At 34.6% G+C, this 18,077-nt stretch overlaps 2 protein-coding genes across 2 annotated transcripts in view; both read right to left on the reverse strand.

Annotated features, from left to right (window-relative positions):
* Taf11 (TATA-box binding protein associated factor 11) overlaps nt 1-10,567 on the reverse strand; it is a 36,373-nt gene extending 25,806 nt beyond the window's left edge. Inside the window, exons 1-3 of the mRNA XM_067279607.1 lie at nt 10,231-10,567; nt 10,066-10,153; nt 400-496 (exon numbers count right to left, since the gene is read on the reverse strand). Of these exons, the coding sequence (XP_067135708.1) occupies nt 400-496; nt 10,066-10,153; nt 10,231-10,496 (451 nt within the window). The 5' untranslated portion in view covers nt 10,497-10,567. The remainder of the gene's footprint in view (nt 1-399; nt 497-10,065; nt 10,154-10,230) is intronic.
* A 5,187-nt stretch (nt 10,568-15,754) lies between these two features.
* Nucleotides 15,755-16,932, reverse strand: LOC136983009 (uncharacterized). The gene has a single exon (XM_067279608.1). The coding sequence runs from the start codon at nt 16,878-16,880 to the stop codon at nt 16,104-16,106; it is 777 nt and encodes a 258-aa protein (XP_067135709.1). The 5' UTR covers nt 16,881-16,932; the 3' UTR covers nt 15,755-16,103.
* Between the last annotated feature and the right edge of the window lie 1,145 nt (nt 16,933-18,077).

Below are 18,077 nucleotides of genomic sequence, written 5' to 3' on the forward strand. Positions count from 1 at the left end.
TTCTTGTTGCTTAGAAACATCCTAAGTTATTATAAAAGTGAATTTGTTAAGTAGTAGATCAGAGATTAAATATATTTATTTAATTATACATTTTGAAATTTCATTTGATGAGTCATTTTCATTTTTATTTCATTTTTTCCTTTTCACTTTGCAGAAACTAAGAGAGCCTTTTCAACCATAACCATCATGTGTTTGGCTAGGCCAACAAAAAGAGATAATCATATAATTGTTAAAAATTCAGGTTAACTACTTCAGATTCTATTGTATTATGAAAGTAATATTGTTTGTCTGCTTTAAAAATTCTTACTATAGTGTAAGAATTTTTAAAATTAAGTATTTTGTTTATAAATACACTAGATAATAGTATTAATTAATTTAAATAAAAATCAATTTTCCTACCTTCTTCTACTACTTCACCAACAAATACTTTAGCAATTCCAGATACAGCAATTACTACATTTTGAGAAACTGAACAGCCAGTAATAGATTGCATTAACTAAAATAAAAAAAAATAATAAATTATTGTAATATAAAAATTTACCATAAGGAAAATATAATGTAATAATAAATTATCAAAGGATGTTGATAAACAGTCACATAAATCATTCAAATGGTAATCATGCATAGAGATTTTAACAAGTTATCATTGTTCTTCTGTAAATGTTATTTTGATTGAATCTAGTGATATGAAGTTTTAAATTAGCTTCTAAATAACATTAGTTTAGATAATATTGTAAATGCCAAGAGTAAATCCTAGTACACGAAACAGATTAATAAAAATAACCTGTAATTTAATAAATTGTGACCATCTATCTAAAATAATAATTCAATAAACTTTGCCAATGTTATTATAATTATAAGCATTTTAAATTAAAATTTGAATATTATGATATTTATTCATTTATTTTATTTATTTTACATTGAATTTTGGAAATGCCATCAGGCAGTTGATTTCCACCCAAGTACATAACAAGCCCAAAAGAAGTTTAAAAACCCAAAAAGACAATGGAAAACACGCACAAAGCAATAACATAATACATAAAAATTATATATATATCAGAAAAGTATAAATTTAAAAAAAACATACAGATAATATATATTTATTAAAAAATATAAAAATCATATATTAAAAAACATATATTGGGCAGTATGCTAAATAAAAAATGTAATTGTAACAAGCAAAAATGTGGGAATAAAAGAGAAAATAGTAAAAATATTAAAAAAAAAAATAATAGATCTATGGACAATGACAAATGAAAATGAGGAGTATATATCATGTAGTGTTGAGTATTTCTTTCAGGGATTCTTAGAGATTTAGCCAAATTGTGGCATTAGACCGTTGAATTTTCTTTTTTAAATATTTTAATAAAAATATTTACTGTTTTTGAAGAAATCCAGAAGTCCTAGTCTTACAAATTTCTTCAAAAGAAGTAAATAGTTTGATTGATTACATTTCTAATATATGAATAATTATTTTTTAAAAATATGATCACTTAATTTCAAATAAAAATATTTTGTGATATTTTAAAATTACCATAATGAATTACTGTGATATTATAAATTAAAATAATATTGTCTTCTTTCATTATCATCATCATATAGACAAAAATATTCTTAACTGGTTACTCATAACTAAGGCCTGGTAGTTCATGTAAATGCATATTTTCCAAACATCTTTATATCTTTAGGGAATGCATGAAAATAATTTTTTGTGGCTTGTAGAGTTTTGGAGCCATCTTATGTGAGCATAATTTGGAATATTTTTGATGTTACAGTATATTGCATGCATATAGTTGAATGAAAGTATATCTTGCATAATATAAGCATTTTTGTGCAGAAAATTATTATGTTTAATTAAGTAAATAATGGGTTAAAATAATTTAAAGATAGTACTTTAATTATCTTTTCTTCTTTTTTATTTTTGCTGTTAAATATTGAAATGCTTTCTGTATCAGTTGCACCACTTGTATACTTTTCTTTTTGTTTGCACACAAAGAAATACATGTTAAACAGCAAGAAAATGAAACTTTACTGTGTAAATAAATTACATAAAAATGCTGACACAACCATAAATTTTCATGATGTTGACCTATTTACAAGTAAGTGACAGGATAAGTGACTGCAAAAGATAGACAAAGGTCTGATGGAAGAAAAAAATGTAACAGAGACTAAAAATGTCTTCACTACAAAAGTTTGATGGAAGAGTTGATCACACTGATTGTCATTAAAACATAGTACAGTAGAGAGTCGTTAATCCGAACCCCAGTTATCCGAACGATTTTCAGTCGGACTGTGTCGTGCTGAATCGAACGAACGTTTTCTAGTATCTAGTATCGAACGTTTTCAATACTAGATTTACTTCTAAAGTATAATTTTCATGTTTTTATATTCTTCAATATATTTATTTTGTTTGTACAAAATAAAGAAATAATTTTTAATGATACAGTAGCCTCGATTATTATTATAAAAATTTTCGTTAGGCTTAAAATCCACGAAAATTCAATACGAAGCGACACGCAACGGAGAAAAATTCAATACGAAGCGACACGCAACGGAGAAAAATTCAACACGAAGCGACACGCAACGGAGAAAAATTTCAACATCAGACAAGTTAATATATTTTTTCGTACATAATCGGTTATCCGAACAACCCGTCCCCAATTGATTCGGATTAACGACTCTCTACTGTAGTAGTTTAGAACACTAAACATTATAAACAAATTAAAGCTATACACTGTGTCAAACTAATGGAAATAGAAAAGATGATTTTATACAAATTTTGAGAAAGCATGACATAGTATGTAAATATGAGAAAGTTCCTACATTCTGGCAATGATGAAGTATCCAGTGTTTGCAGTAAATAGGAAAATGTAAATGAATAATTCAAACTGTTTAAATCTAAGTAGCCAGTGTACTGAGTTGAAGTAATGAATACAAACAAAAGCTAATAAATTAAATTCATATCAGTGCATTTGGGAAATCTATATTTTCAACTGATATAAAAATACTGTTCTATAAAATATGTGACAAAATCAGATAAGCTATTTCAAATCAAATAACATTTAAGTCCGCAGTTTACAGTTGATCCCACATGGATTTGACATTCATTGTCACAAATGCTCTAGAAACTTTTATTTTAATGTCTCTGATGTGTTCACTGTTGTTTTATGTTGATTTCTCCAATAGATGGCATTATGTTACAGAAATTACTTTGTCATTTTTGGAAGGAAAATTATTTAGTTTTATTTTGGAATCTGAAAGTGTCTACATAAATTGATTTTGATAGTTTTTCTTTCAAACAGGCAAATAAATTATTTTATTTATAAATATTATTAATAATTATTAAATAAATAATAAATAATTAAAATTATTAATAAAATAATATAATCAGACATAAAAACTGGCATACATAAACTGGAACTATATACTAAATCGACAAAATTCACACTGAAATGCTAATTCCAGCAGTAAATGAACAAGTAACTTTAATGCTTGAACGTTTTTGGCCGTCTTTCACAGGCCGAATTTTCCATTTCCAAATATTAGAACTTACACATCTAATATGTTATTCTTCCTTTTTCTACTTTGATGGCAAAACTTACATCCAAAAAAGGGAGTAGCAATGGGTAGCCCTATCTTGGGGATCTGTGTGAATTCATCTTATGAAAATTAGAAGAAAGAGTCTTAACAAACATACAAGATAACATCCTTAGCTATACACAGTATAGCTAAGGATATGTATGTAGACAATATTTTGATTATATGGAAAACCAAACCTGATATAGGGGAAGTGTTAAAAGTTTTTAATAACAATGCCTACAGCCTAACACTAGAGTTAGATCAGGAAAGTCACACACATGTTAATTACTTGGATATTAAGATTTGTATGGCAAATAAAAATTTAACATCTATTTACCGCGCAAATCCACATACATTCCTCTCTTCATACCTGCTAACTTAGCAGACCCTTGGCCTTTTAAGGTAGTGGCATTCGAGGTCCTAGTCTTAAGGGCTTACTCCCATTGCTCAGAAACTTCTGATATCTACAACAAACTGAAATGCGTCAAATGTATAGCATCTGCACACAGGTACCACCAGTCCTTAATAAACAGGCTTGCTGCCAACCAGCTATCTACGATAACTACCACCAACATGAGGGTTAATGATGCAGAACACAATTGGGTTATTATATCTTACGAACCGATCCTCCAACAAATTTATAATAGAATTGCTAAGGATTTAAACTTGGACTTAACTTATAAGAAAAAACGGAACATTTTTTGGCTCATATCTAATGCAAAAGACAAGTCTGACAACAAGAAAGTACCAGGAGTGTACCTCATTCCATTGCAAGATGAACATTTGAATAGACATATAACACATCAGATCCATGTACAGATCACCAGAGGCTAGAATACGGGACCACAAATATATGTCTAAGGGGAAGTATAATATTGCACTAGCCCAGTATGCTACTGAATGCAAGGTTTCTCCTTGTTGGGATGAAGCTACTCTTTTACACAGGGCTTTTGACCGACACGACTTACGTTTGTTGGAGGCTCTTGAAATTTACATAGCTGGCATGAAGGAGGTTGCATTAACTCTGACTATATTCCGGCTCCACAATCATGGAAGTATTCAATATTATTTACAATGCCACAAAGTATAACAATAATTTTTGATGTGTAATTAGACATTTAGCTTTAGGCATTGTAAAGGAAACAATTTTTCTTTATTGAACATTGTTTATATGTTAAAACATCGGGCTAACTTTTACAACACCATATATTATATTACTAATGAAATTTATTTATAGCTTTATTTAAAAAGTAATTTATTCATATGTTCTATTACATAATGATCTTTGTATTGAACATCGGTTAAATGTTTAAAAAATCAGAACACAGCTATGTTTGAAAGCTAAAACTTTTGAAAAGAGAGAGCTGTTTTTTCTGTTTTGTGCATTTTTCCTGAAGAGGGCCTCTGAAAGACAGCCAAAAACATTCAAGCATTAAAGTTACTTGTTCATTTACTGCTGGAATTAGCATTTAGGTGTGAATTTTGTTGGTTTAAAATAATATAAATATAAATAAATAAAATTATTTTGTTTTTTAGAAGAAAAAACACATGTAAAACTAATTTTTTACAATTTTTCACCAAAATTAATTATATACCAAATGTCAATGATAAAAAAACATTGACACTTTTTGGTCAGTCAACCTGAAAAAATTAGACCGAGAAGGGGTTAAATTCCATTTATAAACATCTATATTTTTATGGAGAATCTGAATTTTATCTCTGATAATCAGCATTCATTCTCTTTCAAATGATTATACCAAGATGATTGTTCATATCCTAAACATTTTGCAGTTTTGTGTTCTTTAATATAAGTATTAAAAACTAGCATGACTAATACAGGATACAACATAAATTGATATCGTAAATAAATAATCATTGTAAATGAATATATTATAACACATTAGGGTTAGAAATTCTATAATATAAAAATTTGATGTAATTTCACTTTTTTAGTAGCATAGTAATATTTAAATTTGAATAATAATAATAATAATAATAATAATAATAATAATTCTATAATTGATTTAATTAATATTTAATAAATATAATAAAAAATTAATGTACAATTTTTATTATACAGTAAAACCTGTGTAAACTGAATTATTTCTCTTTGGCACATTTCCTTTTTGAACAAGTTTCAGTGTTTTTTTTTTTTTTAAATCTTTAAACTACATCAGATAAATGTCATACAGTAATGTTCTTTATACTAAAATCACATTTATCAGGTCAGTCCATAAGTTCGTGCGTATTTTTATCTACAAAAAAAGCAGCAAAAACTTTTAATTAAATATTATTTCAATCTATTCACCATTATTTTGTACAATTTCTTGCCATCTTGATGGTAGCTTTTTAATCCTGTCTTCGTAAATGATTTCGGTTTTGAATCAAAATATTCAGAAAAAGCCTTTTTTACATTGTTCTCATCCTCAAAAGTTTTCCCTTTTAAAAAATTCTGCAAACTGCAAAAAAGATGATAATCACTGGGAGCAATATCTGGCAAATATGGTGGATGAGGTAAAATTTCCCAGTTGTAGCTTTCAAGTTTCTGTACAGTTATTTTTGCAGCCTGTGGTCTGGCATTGTTATGCTGCAAGAGAACCTGCTTTCTGTTCACTAACGACGGTCGAATTTTTTTCAATTTTTCATTTAAACACTCTAATTGCTCACAATGCATTTGAGCTGTAATTGTATGATTAGGTTCTAACAGCTCAAAGTGAATTACACCTGACATATCCCACCAAACAGACAAAAGAATTTTTTTTGGATGCAACCCACCTTTTGCAATCAGTTTTGGCTGCTTGTTGCGATCCACACATTGTCTTTTTCTCGTCACATTATTATAGAGGATCCATTTTTCGTCTCCAGTAACCAGCCTACCAAGAAAAGATTCTAAAGCAATGTGGGATAAAAGAGACGTGCAAATGTTTACACATTGTTGTCAGTTAGCTATTGACAGTTCATGTGGTATCCATTTTCCTAGCTTTGAAACTTTTCTGATTTGTTGTAGGTGTTTATGAACAGTCCCATGGGATGAATTTAAACGTTCCGCAATTTCATCAACTGTTAAAGATGGTTCTGCTTCAACTAGTGCAGAGAGAGCATCATCATCAAAGTCAACGAGTTTTCCAGTACGAGCTTATCGTCCACACTAAAATCATTGTTTCTACATCTTTCAAACCACGTCTGCGCAGTCCTTGCACTAATTACAATTTGATTATGTACAGTATTTATTTTTTTGGCTGCATTTGTAGCATTCTCACCACTTAAAAATAAAAAGTATAAAACATGTCTTTTATATTCATTGGTTACTTCCATTTTAACAAAAATAAACAACTGAAATGTTCACAATTCTGAACAGTATTATATGAATGAAATCCAATTTAACACTTCAGTGTAAAAATTATCACATTAGACTGACATTTTTAACAGCAAAACAAGATTTTTCTCAAGGTCATAAAAATGCCCATGGACTTATGGACTGACCTGATATATATGTAAAGAAATTTTATTACTATGCTTAATCCAAATTAATCCAAAATGATTCCAACTACAGATGGGAATATTCAAATGCAAGAATTGGAAACTATTCTGTTGCAAAAATTTCTAGACTAATTACCAAAGAATATAACAGCTAATGACTTGAAATATCACTTCTCTGTTAAGCAATAATAATCTTGTGTGTTCCCTTACTTACAGTCTGACCAGAGGCTGTAAATCAATTAAGTTATCCAATATCCAATGTACCATAGAGTTCAATGTACAGTACATGAATCTAATGTACAATAGAGTTTTTATATTGAAAATAAATAAACTTTCAATGAAATTCTAAATATTTTATTAGAATTGATGTAGATACATAGATAACTTACAGATAATGGAATGGCAAGAGGCCATATGACTATCACATTCTGTATATAAAAACTGTGTGACAACAGCCATTTATAAATTTTGCAACTGATACAAAATTTGAGATAAAGAAATGAATTTTATAGAAAAATATGGATGTATTATTGAATTATATTAAAGAATGAGTAAGAAAAATGATATAAAACAAACTATAAACAGATAAACAAATGCAATGAGTTACATGACCAGAGCCACTTAAACTTCCATGTGATGATCTTTTTAAAATATGAGATAAAAACAATGAATTTTATTGAAAAATATGAATGTATTATTTATTTTTATTCAAGAATATGTAATGAAAATGTTATAACACAGATAGTAACTAAATAAAACCTATTTCTTTATTGAGTTATTTATTTTCATTATTGAAAATTAAGGTAATACAAACAACATTTGAGTCCTTTTTTCCCCTTTATATCCTTCAAATCATCTACTGTTTGTGGTTCATGGATTGAAATTAAAAAGGATTTAAAGGGAAAAAAGGACTCAAACATTGTTTGTACTACCTTAAGTTTCAATAATGAAAATAAATAACTCAGTTAAATTAATCCTGGGCTAATATGTATAACTATTTCCTCATTGTTTATGTTCATTTTTTAAATGTCAATAGGAGGAAAACCATCAGCAGTTGACCAAATATAGTAATATTTGGTCAACTGCTTATAATAAAAAACGATAAAATCATGTTTCTTACAGTATTTGTGATTGGATATGTTATTTTTTCCTCTATTGACCAAATATAGTAATATTTGGGTTTTATGATATATAGTTTTATCATATATCATATTTGGTTATACAGTGATTTTATCATTTTTTATAATAGAAAAAAACTGCTATAGGAGTTCTGAAACATGATTGATATCTTGCATGGGTGTTTGAAAAATAAAATTTGCTGTATGTCGAAAACTTTATATTTTTGAATAAGATGTTGTTAGACTATTAGAAAACAAGGCAGAGCATTGAGGGAACCTACAACCAATCAAGACTGATACAGATTATTCTAATCAGAGTCATTTAAAGTTGTGGTAGTCACATTGGTTATTAACATCCCATCCACCAGCTCACCCCAGCAGTTAGACCAACGTATGGCATAGAAAGGGTCAAAGAAATCAATCAATGCACAAAAAAATTTTTAAGGGGGATATTTCATAAAGGTTACTCCTAACCCATGTTTCCTTTTGGATTTTTGCAGTTAATGTGAGCTTAGGTATACAAAATGGCGGCGCTTCCAGTAGCCTCGATGGCAAGTGTTTTTAGAAAAGAAATGTAGATGGCGCTGATAGTAATGATGCATCGGTATGCAAATATCCATCAAAAAATTTTGTTCTGGATACATGAGGAATAACGTGAATTTAGAATTTTGATTGCAATGTAGTCGGATTATGTACGGGGTTTTATTTTTTTTAGTGTCTGTGTATTTTTCAAAGTGTGTACAATTCACTCGAAGACAAAAGTTATCAAGAAGGAAAGTTTGTGAATGGTAATTAACATGATAAACGTGTCATTAATGTGTTTAATGCGTGTTAAATGTCATAAAAGTGTGTAAAAGGTGTGCTAACATTGTGTAAGTGAGGTAGAAGTTTTTTAAAGGGTGTATCTGCGGTTGTAATTTGCGTTTAAAGTGTGTTAATGTGTTAAATATGTGTTAAACTTGTTTAAAATTGTGTAAATGTGAGCTTAATGTGTTTAAACGTGATTTAAATCTGCATTTATAGTGTGTAAATGTGTTTAAACGTGGTAAATTTGTCATAACAAAGGATATGTAACAGTGATTTCTGACATGAAAGACAACATGAACGACACAGGGAAGGCTACGTGGCCGTGGATCGCAGGTGCCAACCTCTATGGCGACGCTGCCTATCGTCAATGAAAGGTTGAGTGATGTGAATCATCAAACTGCAGTTCTTAAGAGGAGTAAATTTTATGTACAATACAGGCAAATTTGGTTCGAACCACTGATGTATAGAAACTTGTAATTCACATCGTCCATGAACGAATTTATAGGTAGTATGATGACTTTTTTATTTTTCGTTTCTGGTCCAAGAGTAGGAAAAGTAACCAAAAGGAGGGGAAAAAGTAAGTAGCAAATTTACGTTTTAACAATTTTTTAGTTTTAAAAACGATTAAATTTAGGCGTGTTTAGGTTATTTTCGACAGTCGCCATCTTGTTTGCACATTTGCATGTGCAAACAAGATGGCGGCACTTCCGGCCGCCATTCTGTATGCCTAAGCTCACATTAACCATTTTTTGCTTATAGAGGGATGTTATGTGATCCTCACAAAATGCTGTAAAAGAATATAACACTGTAAAAGATATAAAATGTTGCTCTTCAAATCTTATTTTAACATTGACATCTAATGTAAAGTGGAAAAGTGTTGTAAATTTTGTTATTGTTATATAAATTATAAAGGAAGATATTTGATATTAAATATGTGAATATATATATTCAAACTAATAATGCGATTTATTAGTGAAATTAGACTATAATTTGAATGAATGGATAGATGAATTACATATTACTTTTAGTACTTTTTATATACCAAAATTAGTGACTGATCAATTAAAAAAAGTTCACTTACTCTTTTAATAGCAGCTTTTGGAAATGCAGACCTTCTGTACATTTCATATCTATTTAATTGTTCTTCAGAGAAATTAGATACTAAAACTCTAATGATAGAAATGAAATAAAATTAGAATTGAAAATCAATTAAAGTAAAACTTCAAGGATCTACATAAATACATACTGCATTTTTTCTCTTTCTTCTTCCTCTAATTGTTCTTTAGTTTTTCCTTGAGAAGGATTTGGATCAGAAGGCTGAATATTTTCATCTGATTCTTGTTGTTCACTGGATTTTAGTGTATCATCTGTTTTGGAGTCATCCTTTTCACTTTTTGATGTTTCCTCAGAATTCACATCCTTCTTTTCCTCACATTTATTATCTGCTTCCTCTTTATCACTTTCATCCATCTTTTCTGCTTCATTTTCGCCATCTTCTTCGCAATCCATCATGAAATTCTCAATTAAACACTTCCTTTTTACAACTTTATAACAACAACTAAAATTGAATTAGGTACCAACTGCGCCACCTACTGAAAATAATATATCAAATTATTAACGAAACAAAATTATTTAATTTATTTTTTATTATGTATTTAATATTTTATTAAAATAATTATGATGATTATTTTAATTTATTTGTTAAATTGTTAGCGTTGTATACTTTTTTTTACTCTACTTTTCTACGTCTTGTGGATAGACCGTGGATTGCCGAACGGTCTAGGTGGCAACCTACCGCTCTGGAGAACCCGGAATCGAATCCAGACAGGTCGAAAAATCCCCAGGAATTTTTTAGGGGTGGTCCTTTCGGATATATCGGGCCCGTCCCTCACCACCCGGCCACCTCATTGGCCGGGTGGTAGGCCTGGTCGAACTCAATGGACTTGCTAAAAGGGGCCCCCTAAAACCTACGGGTGGAAAGAGTTAAAATAAAAATTATAAAAATAAAGTATCCCAGAGCGGAGGCTGCCATCTTAAAAAAACCCTTAGCTGTCCGACAGTCAGTATTAAACACTTAATATTTTTAACTAGAGTTACCAAACGTCCTATTTGGGTGGACATGTCCTACAATTTGACCTCAAGTCTTCTTTATTTCTACTGGTTCATATGGAGATTCTAGCTTTGACCTCCAGTCCTCCGTCCTTTAAACAAACACAGCAAATGTCCTACTTTTGGAGGAATGAACGTGGGAGACAACACTCACCCATCTACCCTACAAGTGACACATGGGTCAAATCACAAACGTCTACAGCCCTGGTAAATCTTAGTTCTAAATTATGCCGCTACGGCGAACAGCACCAGTCGTGGGTCAGTTTTCGGTCGTGGTTACACGTGGGTCTTGTTGTTGTTCAGTCTTGGTTTAATAATGGAATGCACTATATGCCAATTAAAATGAAAATATAAACAAAGTTTAAGCAAACACGAGAGAGAAGCATGAAAAGGATCATAGCAAAAATAGAAGTTTAAAAATATTTAAATGTAGTTTGTGTTAAGTGAATATCAGAAAAAAATAATAAAAAAAATATTGTCACATTTCGGCAAGGTACATGACATTTTTATATCTAATAATATTCAGACATAATTCATTTAGTGATTTTAAGGAATGGAAACAGAAATATGAAATGGAAAATACCGTTAAGTACAGTACATTATAATGAGTGGTTCAGGAAGGAACATTAAGCCTAATAGTTCTATATATTAAAACTGTCATAGATCTGGTTATTTCTAAGTATCCTTTCCAAAATAATATCCAGACAATATGATGGTTACGTACGTCAGGTAAGTAATGAATTTATAATTATTGCAAACAGTAACGTTTTTAGGCTATATACTTATGCAAATTAGAGAACGTTCAATTACTACTAATAATAGCACTTCTCTCAGTGGGAAAATATCAAATTTTAAGTCTTCCTATGTGTTATTTTATTCGTAATTCCATCTGATAATCCTACAATATTAATTTTTTATAGAATAATTCATTTTTAGCAAGGTGTCTATTCATAAATTTATTTTATTTTCACTTTTATCTAGTAATTTCGAACAAAGCATTTATAATTTATAATTACGAATAGAAAACACAAGTATTTTAAACCACACGAAATACCTTCCATTTTATTTAACGTGTAACGAGTTCAACGACGTTGATAGTATGACAAACAAATGATAAGCATATACTGCATTCCATTATTAACCAAGACTGAACAAACACAAGACCCACGTGAAACCACGAAACTGACAAATCTAGTTCCCGCGACTGGTGCTGTTCGCCGTAGCGGCATAATTTAGAACTAAGATTTACCAGGGCTCTAGATCTTTGTACAAGGATGATGAAGCATTTTGTCCAATTTTGTAACCAAACTCTGAATACTGTATTGCTTATAAAGGGAAGACATCATTAGAGCAACATCTGGAAACAGATCGTCATAATAAAAATATTACATCAACTGGAAGCAATGTTCGAATTGAGAAATGTATTGCACCATGCAATTCCAAATTAGAGGAGAAGGTTTCTGCTACTGAATTAGCATTAGCTTACCACACAGCCATACATCATTTCAGCTTTAAATCTGTAGATTGCACAAATAAATCGAACTCCAAAATTTTCAATGACTCGATGGTAGCAACACGAATTTCTTCTGCCGGAACCAAGGCAGAAGATTCGATTAAGGTTTCTGCTCGCGTAACAGTTACATGACTCGACGATGTGGCTAACAAAAGGCAACTGGCTGACCAAAAGGTCCCACAGGGTGAGTCCGGTCCCGTTCCAGGAAGTAATAACTCTTACCACCTGGGGTTCGTTACGACTGTTAAGATGTGGAGAGTGACGTTCCCCACAGAGTATCCCCCAGTGAGGGACGAGCGATAGAACTGATGTCGAACGAATCGCTTAACGTTACATTATGGTGACTAGTCTTTTAGGAAAATGAACATGACGGCCTGATCTCGTGGTAACAGTTTGATCTTTTTTGGAGGTCGTTTCCAGTTTTTTGTTATTCGCTGTTGCAGATGAAGATGGTGTCTGTGATGGTCTTGATTGGACGGGTTTTATACTAGATTTCTGAAGTGGTTCGTCCTGTAAGATATACGCTGGTTTTACTCTGTCAATTGAGACGGTGGATTTGCGACCTTGGATGTCAATTACTAGTGTTTTGTCGTGTTTTTCTAGCACTTTGTATGGGCCTGAGTAAGGTTGACGAAGAGGAGGTCGGTTTGCGTCGAATCTTAAGAAAATATGTGTACACTCTTTTAGTTCTGGATGAATGAAAATTTTCTCTGTGGAATGAGCGGAAGTTGCTAACGGTTTCAGATTGGCCATGTGGGTTTTTAGTTGGCTGACAAAAGATTCGCAAGAAATTCGTGGGGTGTCGGGGCTAATGATGTCAGCTGGTAATTTTAACGGGGTACCATATAACAGTTCAGCTACTGTTGCGCCTATATCGGCTTTAAGTGCTGAACGAATTCCCAGGAGGACTACCGGAAGGGCGTCGGTCCATTTGGAGGATTCGTGTGCCATTAGCGATGCCTTCAGGTGTCTATGTAATCGTTCTATTAAACCGTTTGATCGGGGATGGTATGCTGCCGAATGGATGCGATTGGTGCCGAGAAGTCTGGTCAGTTCTCGGAAGAGGTTCGATTCGAACTGACGTCCTTGATCGGTGGTGATCGTAGTAGGGCATCCGAATCTTGCGATCCAACCTGAGAAAAAGGCTCGGCATACCGTCTCAGCAGATATGTCGGCAATTGGGATGACCTCTGGCCATCTGGTAAAACGGTCGATCACTGTAAGGCAGTAGTGTTTCCCGTCAGCTGGCGGAAGTGGTCCTATCAGATCCATGTGAAGATGGGAAAATCTTGCTTCCGGAAGTGTAAACTTTCCTATCGGTGTCCAGGCGTGGCGGTGAATTTTCGATTTCTGGCAGGGGATGCAATGTCGTGCCCACTGACGGATGTCCTTCCGCATGCCCGGCCAAACATAACGGCTCGAAATTAGCTTAGTGGTTGCTGTTGCTCCTGGATGAGAAAGTCCATGTAGATGGTCGAAAATGGTTCGTCGGAGATTATGCGGCACGAAGGGGCGAGGTGTTCCGGATGATGTGTCACAGTATAGGTCGATTTCGTTAGGTGGAAAGGATTTCGGCTCTAATTTGAGCGACATAGGATCCTTTAACAATTGATGAAGTTCCGAATCTGTAGCTTGCGTTGTGGCTAGCTCTCGGAAGTCTACAGGAGAAGCAGAGGTGATCGAATCTATCTCGATGCGGGAGAGCGCGTCTGCTATCGTGTTAGCTGTGCCCGGAATATGACGTATATCCGTAGAGAATTGGGATATAAAATCGAGATGCCGCATTTGTCGTGGTGAACATTTATCTGGTTTTTGTTTGAAGGCATATATGAGCGGTTTTTGATCCGTGTAGATCGTGAATTCACGGCCTTCTAGCATGTGGCGAAATCGTTTTATTGATGTGTATATTGCCAATAGTTCTCTGTCGTAAGCTGACCAGTTGCGTTGATTTGGTGCCAGTTTCGCTGAGATAAAGGCGATGGGTTCCCATTTCCTGTTGTATTGCATCAGTGCTCCTCCAACCGCTACGTCTGACGCATCTACCCATATGCATAGTTTAGCTCCGGGTAGTGGATGGTGGAGAAGTGTGGCTTTGGACAGTGCTTCCTTAGCTGATACGAAGGATTGTTCTGCCGCTTCTGACCATTGCAGAGATCGTGATTCTGCTTTCCGAGTGAGTGACGTACGTTTCCCGTTCTTTTTTCCTTCTAGTAGCTGCACTAGCGGGGCGAGGGTGTGCGCCGCTCGAGGGATGCATCTCCTGTAGAAATTTATTACGCCTAAGAATCGTCTAAGTTGAGTGAGAGACGAAGGTTTGGGAAATTCTCGGATGGCTCTGACTCTATCAGGGAGTGGTTCCAGACCCTTTCCCGAGACCTTGAATCCGAGAAATTCGATTAATGGTACGCCGAAGGTGCATTTCGACGGATTTATGGTTAACCCATATTCTTGGAGGCGTTGGAATAAGTCGCGAAGATGCGAGATGTGTTCTTCCTGGGAGCGTGACGCTATTAATATGTCATCGACGAAAGCATATGCAAAGGGGAGTCCTCTGGTTACTTCGTCGATGAACCGTTGAAATGTTGCGGATGCGTTGCACAATCCGAATTGCATCCTGGTACTCTCGAAGAGACCAAACGGTGTCGTTATAGCTGTTTTGTGCACGTGCGGTGGGTAGATGGGTATTTGATGATAGGCCTTGATTAAGTCTATGTGAGAGAAGATTTGTGTTCCGTGCAGTTCCGATGTGAAATCTGCGATGTTTGGAACGCTGTATCTGTCCTTTATGGTTTGTGCGTTTAGAGCACGATAATCTCCCACGGGTCGCCAATCTGAACTGTTTTTCTTGGTGACCATGTGGAGTGGTGATGCGTAATTGCTTTTTGATGTTCGCATATGGCCGAGAGCTATCATCTTATCGAATTCGGCCTTAGCGATTTTAAGCCTATCGGGTGCTAGGCGACGTGGTTTCGCAGTTACGGGCTGACCAACAGTTTCTATGTGATGTACAACGTTGTGTTTTACGGGTTGGTTAGGACGTGGAGGTCTGGTGATCTCAGGAAATTCTTCCAATATCTTATGATATATGGAGTCGTTGGTCGTTATCTTGATAGAGTGGATGGAGGTTTCTAATAATTTGCCTGGAGAGTTTACCTTTGTCTGAACGTCTGTGAGACATTTTCGTCTAAGATTCGGTACCAAATGGAAGTGATACAAGAAATCTGCGCCTATTATTGCTGTTGACACGTTGCCAATAAGGAATTTCCAACGAAAAATTTTCTTTAACCCAAAATCGAGAGTGAGTGTTCGTTGGTCGTAGACATGAATTGCAGTTGTGTTTGCTGCCATCAAGGTCATTTGAGATGCGCGCTTCTTTTGTGACGAGGAGGCTGGAAATATTGATACGTCGGAACCTGTGTCGACGAGAAAGTTTACGTTCGTTCTCTTGTCTAGGATGAACAGGCGACGAGATTGCTCCGGCAAAGTGCATGTCGCCTCTACGCTTCGCCGCTCTCGTTTGTTGGAAAACTACACGGCGGAGTACATTTTTGTGCCTTTGCGCCAAAACGGTTGTGGTACCAGCAGTAGTTGTTGATACTGCGGTGAGTGGAATTGTTGCGATGTCCTGAACTACTGCGGGAGCGTCGAGAAAAATGGTCGCTGCGATCCCGACGTGCCTGCGTTAGTTTATCGATTCGCTTGTTAAGTTTATCTATTTCGACTAGTATTTTGTTGGTTAAGGTATCGGGCTTCTCAGGTTGCGACACTGAAGCTATCGTTGCAGGGGTTACTTCCACCACGCGGTCCGCTACTTCCGCTGCTTTGTCTACGTCGAGTGGGGTAATGGCGGCTAGGATAGATTGGACGGAAGTCGGAAGATGTTGTATGAATAACTCTAGTATAACTGCGTCCGGGATTTGAAAATTTTCCGCCCGACGCTTTAGAACACGTAGTAGTTCGGAAGGTTTGCGGTCTCCTAGCTGTTCTCCGGCCAATAGTTTTCGTAACTCTTGTTGAGACGATTCGCCGGATCGTTTAATAAGTTCCACCTTTATGTGACCGTACGGGTCTGTACGGTCCGGAGAAATAATAATGTCTCTAACCGTTGATGCGACTTCCGGTGGTAAATGAGCCACTACGTAGTTGAACTTTGTGGCACTTTCCGTGATCGGCTTTGGAGATCCTAGAGCAAATGTGCTTTCGCACATGTGGAACCATAAGGCTGGGTCGGAAAAGTTGTACGGAGGGATTTTTACTGCTCCAATCTCGGCCATGATCTGACGATTGAAGTCGTGAACAAGGAAGAACGACGTACCTGATGAAGGTTCCAATGGGTGGATTCGGTAGTTTTCTTAGTTGAATTACGTTATTAGTCCGGGTTCGGGTCACCAATGTAGTGTTTTTACTGCTATTAATTTTGCTTCTCGTCACTCCGCGCGATTAAAAACGAATGAGACGAACAGTAACAAAACTACGTTTATTTTCTGCTCGCGTAACAGTTACATGACTCGACGATGTGGCTAACAAAAGGCAACTGGCTGACCAAAAGGTCCCACAGGGTGAGTCCGGTCCCGTTCCAGGAAGTAATAACTCTTACCACCTGGGGTTCGTTACGACTGTTAAGATGTGGAGAGTGACGTTCCCCACAGTAGCAACACGAATTTCTTCTGCCGGAACCAAGACAGAAGATTCGATTAAAGGTGTTTGGCATCGCATTCATTAGAAAAAACATTACAGGTAGAAGAGTTAAAAAATATTCAATATTATTAGTTGTGGTCAATCCCGTCGGGACCTATACCAGAGGTGGATGGTATCCATAGCAGCATACGTTTGTTTTGTTTTATTAGCGAGGTTGCAACAGAAGTTTTCAACGCGTAAACGTGAACGTCGGACGTTCAACGCACCTTCCTGTAAGCCTAGAAGTTTGATAATGGCGTTTGGAACGTCAGTGGCAGGGCCGGATTTACATAAGGGCATTTGGCGCCGGTGTCCAGGGCCCTCACAAAACTATGTTTAAACATAATTTTTTTTTCTATTACCGCGACAGCCTAGTGTGGCCTAATCATGAGGGCCACAGGCAGAGAAAATAAAACCCGGGAAAAAACCTATGAAACATCGGAAAATTTCTCGAAAAAATTTCACATAGGTATTTTTCAACTAAATTAAAATTAGTTTTACACAATAAAATATATGTATGTTTACAATAACCTTATTTTTAAATGAAATTTACAATCTCCTAGTTGAAATCTAATTGAAAGTACAGTATTTTGTGTAAATTTTCTAAATCATCAAATTTGCCTACTCTTAAAGGGGAGTCCCGCCGTATTTGTGCCCAGGGGCTTCTGATTGTTAAATCTGACACTGGTCATTGGAATCATGCTCGACGTTTGTCAAACTTCTAGGTTTACAGGAAGGCGGCGCTAAACGTCCGACGTTCACGTTTTCGCGTTGAAAACTTCGGCCGCAACCTC

The sequence above is a fragment of the Centruroides vittatus genome, unplaced genomic scaffold (assembly GCF_030686945.1).
Source record: "Centruroides vittatus isolate TY-2023 unplaced genomic scaffold, ASM3068694v2 contig_875, whole genome shotgun sequence".
Classification (NCBI taxonomy): Eukaryota; Metazoa; Arthropoda; class Arachnida; order Scorpiones; family Buthidae; genus Centruroides; species Centruroides vittatus.